This window comes from Dysidea avara, chromosome 10 (assembly GCF_963678975.1).
Source record: "Dysidea avara chromosome 10, odDysAvar1.4, whole genome shotgun sequence".
Taxonomy (NCBI): domain Eukaryota; kingdom Metazoa; phylum Porifera; class Demospongiae; order Dictyoceratida; family Dysideidae; genus Dysidea; species Dysidea avara.
The window spans coordinates 29904677-29918649 of NC_089281.1; the positions used below are offsets into that span (position 1 = coordinate 29904677).

General features: G+C 37.1%; 2 protein-coding genes across 2 annotated transcripts; both read left to right on the forward strand.

Annotated features, from left to right (window-relative positions):
• Positions 1-87: 87 nt before the first annotated feature.
• Positions 88-4617, forward strand: LOC136269395 (N-acetylgalactosamine-6-sulfatase-like). The gene is made up of 15 exons (XM_066064945.1): positions 88-192; positions 237-394; positions 2271-2403; positions 2453-2565; positions 2614-2698; positions 2744-2856; positions 2910-2975; positions 3044-3091; positions 3144-3191; positions 3245-3285; positions 3378-3477; positions 3531-3599; positions 3672-3769; positions 4093-4179; positions 4387-4617. Exons 1-15 carry the CDS (start codon positions 117-119, stop codon positions 4538-4540), a joined length of 1389 nt encoding a protein of 462 aa, XP_065921017.1. The 5' UTR covers positions 88-116; the 3' UTR covers positions 4541-4617.
• Positions 4618-6281: 1664 nt separating this feature from the next.
• On the forward strand, positions 6282-7025 carry LOC136236896 (angiopoietin-4-like). Its single transcript, XM_066027125.1, has one exon. It carries the CDS (start codon positions 6282-6284, stop codon positions 7023-7025), a length of 744 nt encoding a protein of 247 aa, XP_065883197.1.
• The last annotated feature ends 6948 nt before the right edge of the window (positions 7026-13973 follow it).

Below are 13973 nucleotides of genomic sequence, written 5' to 3' on the forward strand. Positions count from 1 at the left end.
TATTGTGGAATCACCAAGGGAGACACACACTCAGGTGGTAGTTGGTTAATTACTAATGATGCGCATGTACCGCACACTCAAGATTACGTGATTATACAGATTATACGATAGCGAGTATGCGCATTTTGGTTATCGTTTACCTCGTCCTTAAAATAGTAGATGCTACACCTAATTTACTATTCATTCTAGCAGGTAAAATGTTCATTAAACGACTGTATATAAACTATACTTTGTAGACGATCTTGGCTATGGTGATATGGGAGTTTACCCTAATCCAAACACCACCCATGGGAGGCTGGACACACCAAACCTCAACACTCTTGCTAAACAATCAATGATGTTTACAGATGGCTACGCTGGAGCTCCAGTCTGTGCTCCATCGCGTTGTGCTCTGGTAGGTACCATCGTGCGTGAGTAACCACACCCATACGTGCAGTCACGTGGGGACAACAGTGTGCAAAATTCACCCAATCTCTAAATTATCATGCAGTACGGTATAGTACTCTATATTAGGAATCATGGGGGTTTGTACTTTCTCATTATCAGTCCTTAGTTGTAGGTCTGTTTTTGTAATCAGCTGGGAAGCACCCTTGCATGTGCAGGCCTTGGTGAAACCTTGTCTTTGACAAATCAGATAAGAATAATAGAAAAGTGAAAAAGCTATTGACCAGAAACCAGCTAACTGCTTCACAATAAAGACATTCCATCTCCACAACAGCAGTTTTTGGCCACCCATCAACTATTTTGTGCACACCGATTTGTACACAATGTGCCCGCTACAGCCAGTCATGGATTTTTTTCTCTTTTCGCCACCTTTTCAAACACACTTTATGTAACAATTTTAAACAGGCTATAGGACCAGGTATCCAGCATGCACTTGAGCTGTAATAAATCAATAAATAAAAATAAAATAAAAAAACCTGTAAAAAAATGGTTCAAAATATCGCTGTACCAGCAACACTCGATAGAAATGCACAACAATATTTAAGCAGGAGCCCACTCAGCTTATGTTAATTTTTAGTGGAGCCCTGAAAACATTATATATACAAAACTATATACCAACACAAATACACAATACACCAGCAAGAAATACAAACAAATATTCAAGAAAATATGTTTGGTTACCATGGAGATGGAATATCTCTAAACCTTCATAGCATTGGTCAGGTATAAACAAGCCCAAAAGTGCCAGCCCTAAACGCTTCCAATAGGTTGCTACAAGTTTTATTCAGTGCATACTGACTGACTAACTGATTGATTGACTGACTGATTGATTTATTGACTGATGCTATACAAGACTGCAAGCATAACTCAGTAATGGTTAAGACTATATATGTCTTGATTTTTTTACTGTTAGATATTGCTTCAGCCCAACAGGTGCCTTTGGCATACTGCAGTACATATAATGCATGCATCATGGACTTACCTTTGTCCTCCCCATTTGTCTTTGCTGACGGCCCAAGGTAACAATTCTAAGTAGCATGTGATGATTGTAATGGAAATTGTCTGTATTTTCCATAATGACTGGATACGTTCCTTGCCTGGCACTGTTCTTCATTTTTATTTATTAAAACTTTACAACACAAGTGCTGGACACATGATCCCATAACCTGTTAATTTGCAATGCTGTGTAATGGGCTGAAAATGGAGCATAATGGCCACTTCATGTATTTGATAGTTGGAGTGCGCATTCATAACTCTGGTACCATTTGATGTGGTATGCACTGGTCCACCAGTAATAGTTATGTAGACAAACAAGTAGAAGGAAAAACTAACAATCTTAAGTTCAACTAGTGATTATACTTAAGGTAGTGAAACAAGGGAGTTCCCCCTCCACCTACACCTGTAGATATACCACACAACTGCAAATCCATGAAAATTACATCCTCAAAAATTATGTATTGTCTGTATTAGAGTATTTCAAATTTCAGCAGCTTTAATTTTATCCCTATACTCCTTCAATAGAAGATCTCAGTGACTCTTCCTTGCTCTTTCTTCCTTGCTCTGTCTAACCTTGTTAAAATTACACCTGCAGCTTCTACTAGCTACCTATAGATAGTAGGTGAAAAATTGGAGGCAGCATTTCCAGCACTCCACCAGGTCTGAGCCAGTTGGTCTAATCCTTTATGTGTTGCACAATGTGTACACTCTATTTGGAGCTTCTATACTTAATAATCAAATTTGTACACAGCACTTGAAATAGTCTGCAGATACTATCAAGAGTTAATAATAGTGCTATTATTAACTCTTGATACTATGTTATCATCCAGATGTTGGGTCGTCACACTGGACACTGTACAGTGAGGGATAATGGTCAATCTTTAAAAGATGATGATATCACCATAGCTACCATCCTAAACAAAGCTGGTTACCACACTGCTCTGGTTGGCAAGTGGGGACTAGGTCAGGATAACTGCTCCCATTGATCTTGTTATGTTTATTCTTCATGTAGGGAGCAATGGTACTGAGGCTTCCCCTAACAATAAAGGGTTTGAATATTTCTATGGTTACACTAGCCAGGAGAATGCTCATGATTACTATCCACCATTTTTGTGGCATAATGAGGTAGTTGTGTAGTTATCTTGCAGTTAGCTAAACGTTAATTGTTGATAGAAACAAATAGAGATACCTGCTAACAAGAATGCATCAACTGAAAAATGTGGTTATCCCTATACTACCCATTGTGTGTGGGCTGAAGGTTTCTTTTAGTGTTTATTGAGTTGTAACATCAATGTTATTGTAGATTTGATGGTCAACGCTACTCTGCAGTATCTAGAAGAAGCTGCATCCTCATCCATGAGACCATTTTATCTCTTCCACTCCTTCACTACACCTCATGCTGGAGGTATTGGCACTGTTAGTAGTGTATCCCAAAGTTATAGGATCCTAGCTTAGTACTATTTATCTAGGATAAAGAAACTGGTGTCCCTGCCCCCTATGACCTACCACAGTACAGCAAGAATGAATGGCCACAGGTAAGTGTACTTCGATAAGTTTGGAATGATGTACATTTATATCTAATGCTGAAATTGTAATCCTGTAGGTTGAGAAAGATTATGCATCTGTAGTCAGCATGCAGGATCAACATGTGGTCTGTATTAAAGAAGTCTCAGGAAAGCTATAGTGCATGTGTCTTGATTTAGGGTACAATACTGAAGAAACTGGAGGAGATTGGATTAGACAAGAACACAGTAAGCAAATGATGTCATTTCTTACCTGTGAATCCTTGTGGTCATTTTTCAAGGTTGTCTTCTATGCTAGTGACAATGGAGCACACAATAAAGGGTAAAAATGTTCTTACTTCAATAATGTCATGGTGATGTCATGATGATGTCATGGTGATGTTATTTGTGTGCTATTACATTTGTGTTTTACAGAGGTCACAGTTACAAATTTTTTGAGAGTTCTGGTCCCTTACGAGGTTTCAAGAGGAGTGTTCATGAAGGTGGAGTTCGTTCTCCTCTACTGATAAGATGGGTAATGTCGTGTATCCTACATAACTGGTTGTACATGTATAGCACTTATTGTAGCCAGGAGTAACTAAACCTGGAACAGTATCAGAACAACAGTGGGGCTTCTGGGACTTCCTACAAACTGCGGTAAGTCAAGTCCTTAAATCCTTTAATCTTGTCAAGTTTGACTAGGAATTACTTATCTCATATTCATTGCAGGCAGAGATTGCTGAGGTTCCTACTAATTCCCTACCTGACAAGTTGGATGGGTACTCACTGGTCCCTACACTGAAAGGAAACAACCAGGAACAACCAGAGTATGTCCCTTTAGCATTTCATGTCATACAGGAGTCATCATAGCATTATAGTACTTTACCAAATGTGCTCACTCAAAATAATGGAACGTTGAAAATAAAGTTATTTTTTGCCATCATGTTCAGGCTCCCTGAAATTTATTTTACTTTGACCTTTCCTAGTGTCATGCATGCACTCTAATAATAGCCGCTCTGGAAAGGAAATTAAACAATAACAATACTATACCAAGACTAATAAAGTTCACAAGATATACAGAAAGTTCTATACTGTATTCACCTGCACAGCCGGTACGTAGTACAGACTTCAATGCATACTCACATTTTAGGTACATCTATCATGAGTATTGTCATCCTAATGAAGACCACAAGGGATGGGGACAAGGGATCAGGTTTAAAAACTGGAAATCTGTCAGGTAAGTGCTGCAAGCTGCACTACACAATGAAGCCTCATTTTCAAGAACCCAATGCATGAACAACAACAAACAACAAGTGCAAGATTTCAGTTCAGTCTGGTTATACATCTTGTGCAGTTAAAATACTGAACACTGTTCTAAATATTCCACTGCACTGTTACTAGCTACTATCACACACACACAATCCTTATCTCACTGTTACTATAGATACAATGCTAATGACACTACAGTGGAGTTATATGATCTAGAAGGTGACCTCTCAGAGACTAACAACTTAGCATCACAACATCCTGATGTGGTCAAGATGGCTATAAACTACATGAACACTGCTCATGTGGATGCTAACTTTTGTGGACACTGATGAAAAGTGTTGAGTAATTAGCACTAAATGTGTTTTATAGTACATGCAACTATATAATCATATCATGTCAACTGTAACAGCTACAAAGCTAAATGCAATGAATTGCCTGAGTCAATAAATATATATAGCAGTATATTTTTTGGGGGGAGGAGGAATATATTACACATGACCATTATTCAAATTTTTAAGGGAGAAATTTTTGGTTCTACAGGATCTTTTATGCATTAAGCAATGCCATTTGGACTAAGCTGCATAAATTTTCTAGGATTGGAGCCAATTCGTGGAAACGTATCCCCAGAAATATCTTGCTATACATTACATATTAGTGCTGAAACAAGCAGCAATTTTTACTATTCAAATAGTTGTCAACAAAACGACCGAATATTCAATTATTCTTTGAGTTTATGCTTCTATTGAACAAGTACTGAAACCTTTTGTTAAGGAGCAAGGTAAAACCTAAGAGCTATCTTTCCTAAAATAGAATTTTTACATACATCACTTCATTTACAATCTTAAGTTTCAAGACTGGCTTTTCCATCTGAATGAAGTGTACAAAGTGATAACAGTTATTCAAATAGTGTGTTAACGAATTGAATAGTGTCATATACCAACCGAATATTATGAGTCAAATAACCGAATAATTGTTTCAGCACTAGTATGTATATATAACAGCATATCATGGTAATGGCAAACAATATTGTATATAGACTACATTTTGTCATAATAATGAAGTAATACTTATTAGCAAAGCAAGGGGATGGGGTCTGCAACTCTAACAAAATCAGTTTTTAAATTTAAAATTTAATAGATTAATTATAGACTGCATGAATAAGTAAGTGAACAATATAACTATAGCAATCAACATCAGTCAAAAGTAGTTAGTGGCTTATAGTATTATGATTTTACTTAAAAGAGTTTCCTGTCTGACATGATGGAAATAAAAATAAATAAATAAAAATAGGCAACACTGCAATATATTGCATGCAAGTATTTTCTATATCTAGTGTTCATCACATAAACCATATACACATCCTTAACTATTATGAGTGGTTGAAGTTACAATGGCCATGAATTGCACCTGCATGGATGGTTTGTCCTTACAGTTGTGCAATTAGGTAAACCAGACTGTTGCTATACTTGCTACTACTAACGTTAGACTGGAATAACGCATGATTTAATTATTGTGGTGTTCTTGTTGGTGGCCACAATAGCCCACCACCATTCAATTTCAAGTGCACTTGACAACAACTATTGGACAACAGCTATTGAACAACAACTCAATAAACATAGTGGTAATTATGTGGCGGAGTGCTATGATGGTGTAGTGACCAGAACTAATTCACTGGACCAACAGTTGTAATGGTCCATCCTTTTTGAAAACCACACTGGTAGCTACCAAATACATCATACTCTCCTCCCATGGGAAAAGTTGAGATACATAGCCACTGGCTACATCTGTGTGTATTTCTAGGCATCTAGCAAGGAGAACAACTGTAACTTTAGGTATATTAAACCAGAAGACTAAGCAAAAAGACCGTAATAATACTAAATAGGCCAGAAGACCGTGACTTGTGTCAACGCAAATCTATATTTGAATTGATTTACATTGGTGTTATACATTTTTCCTAACATGGAATGAATTATAAATAGTAACACAAGTCAACATGCTTACATATAAAAGCATGTAACAAAAGCTGGTGCATGCATTAGTTAGTTGAGGAGCTCCTCTGTACAGTTCAACATGTTCCTTACCATGATGATCATGTCAATTGTGCTACTAGGAATGGTGATGGCTGATGGTTGTCCTATTGAGCATGTGTCAATAGTTAATGGAAGTTGCTGTGAGGTGAAAAGCAGCCCGCTAGAATTTAAATTTAGCTTTTCAAGGTCTCATGTGTACAACATCGTACATTTTTGTGGTGACTGTAAACTTACAGCTGAAGGATACTGTGATGCTTATTCAGCAGGTGGAGGCTGGCTTGTTATTCAGAGGAGACAAGATGGAAGCGTTGACTTTAACAAAAACTGGGCAGATTATGAAAACGGATTTGGTAGCTTGACTGGGGAATTTTGGTACGGATTACGTGCCATCCATTGTTTGACAAGCCAAAGAGTATGGCAGATGCGTATTGACTATACATTTACTGATGGGACAAAAGGTTATCTGTCATACAGTAACTTTAGAGTATGGCCAGCTACTGAGAAATACAAACTATCAATATCAGGATATAGTGGAGTGACAAGTGATCCATTTAGTACAGTACCAATTAATGGGATGAAGTTCACAACAAGGGATAAGGATAATTCAATTGCTAACTGTGCAGTAGCTGCTGCAGGTGGTGTAGCTGGCGGATGGTGGTACAATAATTGTGCTCACATTTATCCTAATCATCAATTTCACAGACTACCAGTAAATTTTAGTGGGAAGGTGTATGTTCTTAAGTTTATGGAGATAAAAATAAAGCCAAAACAATGTATTGTTTAGATCCTATCTACATGGCTATGTGCTGATTGTTGTTTGCTGAATGTATATGCACATGTAAAAATTGAATTAGATATGATTGGTACATGTTAGCTAGCTGTAATTAAATAAGTAATAACTAGCTTATAAGCTAGTTATTATAGTGCTAGCAGAGCTATACGTCTGCTTTATACTTATCTTAGAATAAGTTATTTATCCTGTCAGCAAATAATAATAATGAAGAGTTTTAGCTATAATATGTAACAATATAACCTTATATCCCCAAATATTCAAAAGAAATTCATCTAAATTTATCCAGTTACGACTCCATTATTGCCAATCCTTATTCTCCGGAACTCACTGCCCCAAAATGTGATCACTGATTATCGGTAGTATCAATAGTCACGCAGATCGCAGGATGGGGTATTTGGGGCTCCCCCCTTTGTGCATGCTTCTTTTGATTGAATTACTAATTTACTTACGTTAATTGATTGTACATTTAATTAATACCAGGACATTTGCACCGCTGTAATAAAATAATACATAAATATTTTAGTCTGTGTGACTTCTAAGGCATGCATGCACTCACTAATACAGTTTTCTAGATTTAGTGTAAATTGGGGTTCATTGCATGGGGTAAGAATGACCACCTCTATGTGTGGGTTCACCAGTCATAATAATTACAAAAAAAAGTAAACAAAACAATTAAGTAAATAAGAAGTTTTAGAATTATAGCCATAAATAGTAGGGAAATAAGAGAGGGAGGTCACCTACACCTGAAGATAGCTATACTAATCCTTAATTCAGTTGGGTACTCTAACCCCTAATTGATTTGATCCCTAGTTTTGGGGGGACAGCAGGTGGTATAGGGAATCGGCCTGCATGCCGGGTAATTAAAATATTTCAGGTTTGATTCCCGGCCTGGCTGGGACTTACTGCTGCTGTTGTTTCCCTTGAGCAAGAAACTTTACCACCCAACTAGTTGTTAAACTGATAACATATTACAGGGTACAGCTTACTTGGCTGATGCTGTCTTCCTGTATGATGAAAAAGACTCCTTGTACTTGTTATAATTTATGAAGTGCATTAGTCCATACAAGCCAACTAACCATGTTGTAGTTCTTATAGTTACAGCAGTGTTTGCAAAATGTATTTAAAGCTGATCAACAAGTGTATAATGTTGTAGCTATAGCTATTGTGGGATCAGTTTCACGCTACAAATACAAATAAGAGTAGCTATAGCTAATTCTTTTATATAGATGCAAATCACTCTAAGAAATACATTAATTCTTGATTTGTTTACATGTAAGTTTCATGCAAGTTAAAGTTGGCTACTTGCAATAAGTATGTGTATGCACTTATAAATAAGTGTTATATATATTTTAGAGCTACATGAACTTTCTATACAGGGCCGGTGACTGTAACTCAGCTGAACTCTCTACTGAGTGACTTGTTGTAGCTGCTATCTGAACTTTCTACAGCCATGCAGGGTGGCTTATTTCAGAATGAAGAGACATGCCATAATGTACATCAGTGCACTGTTAAAATGAAGAGTATATATATAACCACAACTCTTAAAGAGTTCCCATAATAGGGAGGATTTAACACCCCTGGAGAGTAACCATTACTCTAAAGGGGTATATCACGGATTGCACATCCGTAGTCACCAATGTCTATGGTGTCACGTGAAAATGGGCCAATGAAAATGAAATTTTAATGGAAGTCCTCACATTTGATTGGCTATTTGGTCGAATCCAAAAAAAAATTATGACAACGGATGCGCAATCCTTGATATACAGTAACACATGCTCTGAAGGTGTGTCACTTACTCTTCAGAGTAATGGTTATTCTCTTCAGAGTGTTGGTTACTCTCCATGGGGTGTTAAATCCTCCCTACACTGGGAACTTTTTAGAGTGGTTGTTACTCTTCATTTTTAAGGGCCTATATAAAAATCCATGTACAAAACCTGTATATATACAATCACCAAGGCATAGCTAGGACCCTGAAATACTTATAGTTTACATAATGAGAGTCTAACTGATCCCCTGAAAGTTGTAGTTATAAACTGTCAGAGTGTCCCTTCAAAGAAGTCATCTTATAACAACCTGGTGGACTATTACAACCCGCATATAGTGTTTGGTACTGAATCATGGGTCTGTCCAGAAATATGCAATAGTGAAATATTCTCCTTAGAATATCAAGTTCTTAGATGTGACCGAGAAGACAGTTACGGTGGCGTGTTCTTAGCATGTCACAGATCTCTAGCCTGTCAACAGATACCCCTTTATACTAATTGTGAACTGGTGGCCTGTCAGATATACTTACAAGGTAACAAATCACTGATTGTTGCATCAGTCTACAGACCTCCAAACAGAGACCAAGATTACCTTCAGAATGTGTGTACCTCAATTTATGATTTAGTAAACAGGTTTCCAAACAGTACAGTCTGGATTGGTGGAGACCTCTGGTCAACTGGTACAGTTAGCTCTCACAACTACCCTGTTAATCTATGTGAGCAAATTATAGACACCTTTTCAACTGTTGGATTGTTTCAATCGGTAACCTTTCCAACTAGGCTAAATAACACCCTGGACATTTTTGCAACTAACAGGCCTGATTTGGTAGAGAAATGTGTCCCAATCCCAGGTATTAGTGATCATGAAGCTATATATGGTGAAATATGTCTTGCAGCTTAGATTCAAATTCCAACATGTAGGACTATTTACTTGTGGCATAAAGCCAACTTTACTGAAATAAGGCAATATATCACTGATTTTAATTCAAGCTTTCTTAATACCTTTTCGACTTCTTCAGACGTGAATTTACTGTGGGAAAAAGTTAGAGACATGTTTTATAGTTGTTTAACAATGATACCCTCAAAACTAGTTCAGGTAGGTATAGAAAACCTTGGATAATCACAAAAACAAGAAGACTAGTTCATAAAAAGCAGAAACTATACAATCAGGCCAGACAAACAGGATTAACTAGAAATTGGTCAATATACCGTGACTGCAAAAAGGAAACCCAGAGGGAATGCCGAAGAGCTCATAATGAAAATGATCAATCCTGGTCAAAATACCTGTAGTAAACAATTTTGGTCTTATATTAAAAGCCAGCGTAATGAGTATTCCTGCATTACAAGTGGATGGAAGAGCTATTGATGATGACCTCAGTAAAGCGGAATCATTTAATGACTACTTTGGCTCAGTGTTCACACAGGAAGATAACAGTCCTCTCCCCCGTTTACCAGTTACTGACTATCCAAGTATTGACCCTATTGAAGTATCTACTGAAGGAGTATTTACACTTCTCCAAAGTCCGGCTAGATCCTTGTAAAGCGTGTGGACCAGATAATATACCTACTCGATTTCTAAAAGAAAAAGCTGCCGAACTAGCTCCATCATTCACTCTACTATATCAAGCATCAATCAATCAGGGAAGAGTTCCAAATGAATTGAAAAAAGCCAAAGTAGTACCTGTATATAAGAAAGGAGGAAGATCCTTAGTATCTAACTACAGACCTATATCGCCTACCTGTGTACTATGTAAAACTCTTAATATCATCATCTATTTATGATCACCTTAACAAACACAAGATATTATGTAATGAACAACATGGGTTTAGACAGCACAAGTCATGTGAGACTCAACTTGTTGCAACTGTTAATGACTTGGCAGAAGCCCTGAATAAGGAGACTCAGCTTGATGTAATACTCTTGGATCTTGCTAAGGCATTTGACACTGTACCACACACTAGATTGGTTCACAAACTAAGTTCATATGGTATTAATGGCCAATTACTGTGATGGATCGAGTCCTTCCTTATGAACAGATCTCAGCAGGTTACAGTAAATGGTCAGCTAAGCAGCACAGCCCAGGTTATTTCAGGAGTCCCCCAAGGTTCAGTATTGGGTCCTTTATTATTTATTTGTTATGTGAATGACATGTCTGATAAAATTGTACGCAGATGATGCTCTTCTGTACAGAGAGATTCATTCTCCAGAGGACAGTAAAATCCTACAAGAGGATATCAACATGCTACAGCAATATGGGCTGAATGCTGGATGATGAATTTTAATCCTGTAAAATGTGAATACTTAAGAGTGACTAACAAATCTTCACCCTTTGTTACACAATATCTCATAAACAATAATAAGATTTAGCAAGTTTCAAAAGCAAAGTATTTGGGAGTTCATATTGACGAAACACTTTCTTGGAACTTCCACGTTAATTTTGTATGCAACAAAGCAAATAATGTCTGAGCATTTCTGCAGCGAAATTTAAGACAATGTCCAGCAAATGTAAGGGAAAGATGTTATCTTACTTTAGTGCGACCCATATTAGAGTATGCTTGTGTAGTTTGGTCACCCTATACTATGACTAATATTGATAAACTAGAAAGAGTACAAAGGAAAGCAGCAAGATTTGTATGTAATGATTACTCGATGTACTCTAGTGTCACTAACATGTTAAATAGGATGCACCGGACAACACTTCAAGTTAGAAGGGAAAACCTGAGACTGATAATGATCTACAAAATTGTTAATAATCTTGTTGAAATTGATACAGGGAACTCACTTATCAAGAATAATTATTTACCCACCTGAGGACATTCAAATAGATTTAAGCAACTATTTACCAGAGTTAATTCGTTTAAACATTCCTTCTACCCCGATGCAATTAAACTGTGGAATAAATTAACAGATACTATAATTAATTGTACAACATTACAAAACTTTAAATATCTAATTAACTGTTAATAATATTTGCACACACACTACACCTTTATGTATGTTTACACTTGCTTGTCGAGTCCTGTACATTACATATAATTAATTAATTACAGCATACATACTTATATAGCCTATAGCATTGCCATGCATGGATCACTCGTGCCACATCTGAGAGGTATGCACTTATTAGCTGCAGCTGTATATAGCTATAGCTATACATTCTCTACTATTCTCACTCACAATTCCTTGGGACAACCGCATACATTAATAGCTATAGCATACTCAGATTGCACTGCATGGCTTGGATCCTAGCACTGTAAAAGTGAAGTGTGCCTCACACACCAAAATGTTGCAGCATGACACGTTACATGATGTGCATATTGCGACATTTTGGTGTGCCTGGCACACTTTTGCACCAGGTATGCTGTGGGGGCTAATAGTCCAGTAGATATAACTGAAAAAAGGGGTGAACCCGGAAAAACTTCGAAGAAAGCTGATTTTGGTATCATTAGAAAGCAAATTTTTCATATTCAAAAAATCCACCTTGGGGAAAATTTTTTATGGCCAATTTAGTATTGAGGCATATGTGACTGGATTCAGGAAAGTGAATCTTCCACACATATCCAATTATACCAACTTTGACAACTCATAACTTCAGATTGGAAAATGGTATTGACTTGATATTTGATCAGTAGTGAGCACCAGCATCACTTATTAGGTGGAGAAAATTTCAGATTGATGTTCAACTTGAACACTAAGTTGTGGTTTCTCAATCGGATGCATTTATAAACCCATTTTTGCAAATCTGGTCATTTGTGACCAACAAAAATGTGTTATCCTTAAATTATTTTTTCATAAGAAACAGTTTCCTTAGCACTTCTGCAACTTTCTCTCCTCCACATTTTGCACCACACTAATAATCCATGTTTGTAACAAGATCATAATATTGCTACCACATGGATTTGCAGTGGAAAGCTTGCATTTATATTGTACAAAATTAACTATATGATCTATGGGACTGGTTCCATGTCTATTATCATCAGTTACAGCCTTAATCCTTCTAGTTTCCAGCCCCATATTAAGTTCCCTCCAATGAATAACTTCTTGCATCAGCTAAATCCATGTATTGATCCTGAATACTCCATCCAACTGCAAGGGTTAGCACACTTTCGCAGCTCGCATGTGTAATAACTTTCTGATGCCACCATTTCCATGTACTTTGTTTTGTATACCTGAGACTCCTCAATGAATCAGACTGATTCCCATCAAACTCCAACTTTTTCAACATGTGCAATTGTTGCATTATACAATCCGTCATTAACTTTTCAATCGTTTGCACATCATTTGATTGCTGATTAGGCCGACTTTACCTATTCAAATGTTGCGGACATTGTATCACAGCCACCCCAGGCATGTGAAAAGAGGACCTACATATGTGCCCAATAACATCATCATTTTTCCAATTAAATCTTCAAATGTTTTACAACCTCTGAATGAAAAGAGATACGTACTTGTCATGTTCTGCTTCCATGCAGCGTGCACCAGTAGCACAAGAACTTCATTGTTGTCAGCAGCTACAACATTCACTCTACTTCCTTCAATTACAAAATTGAAGTGCGCATTGGACCATCAGTATGTCAGAATCTCCATGTGTGCAATCAGTGTGTAGGGCTGTCAGCATCCCCAGGTATGTTATGGTATGTGCAGGTCCAGATATTCAGTCAAGTGAATCTATGAAAGCATACAAAAGTTAGGAAGTTTTCTTGCAAATGAAAAGAGCAAACATCAATTGATTGTCCAATATCTGATAGATGATGGCCAGGTTGTGCATCAGAGTAATTTGGATGCTGACACACTGATTGTTCAATGTGCACTTCAATTTGCAATTGAAGGAAATAAAGTGTGTTGTAGCTGATGACACTGATGTTCTTGTCCTCCTACATGGTGCACCAGAGCATAGAAAGTATATATGTCCTATTGTAATGTCATAATTACATCTTCTCTTTTCACATGCTTGCATGGAGTGGCTGTGATACAACACCTGCGACATTTGAAAGGGGTAAAGTTGGCCTAATCAAGAAGAAAATGATGTGCAAATGATTGCAAGAGCAACACACTTTCACAACTTGTATGTGCATCTACAAGTTATTCATTAGAAGGAACTTAATGACTAACTTCATCCATTACCATAATGGAGCTGGAAACTAGAAGGATCGAGGCTGTATGCAACTGATGATG

Excerpts from the sequence above, each read along its gene's own strand:
- LOC136269395 (XM_066064945.1), top strand. The coding sequence starts at position 117 with ATGCGCATTTTGGTTATCGTTTACCTCGTCCTTAAAATAGTAGATGCT. Across the intron at positions 2,566-2,613 it reads CATTTTTGTGGCATAATGAG|AAACAAATAGAGATACCTGC; the intron begins GTAGTTGTGTAG and ends AATTGTTGATAG. Across the intron at positions 2,857-2,909 it reads ATGCTGGAGGTATTGGCACT|GATAAAGAAACTGGTGTCCC; the intron begins GTTAGTAGTGTA and ends CTATTTATCTAG.
- LOC136236896 (XM_066027125.1), top strand. The coding sequence starts at position 6,282 with ATGTTCCTTACCATGATGATCATGTCAATTGTGCTACTAGGAATGGTG.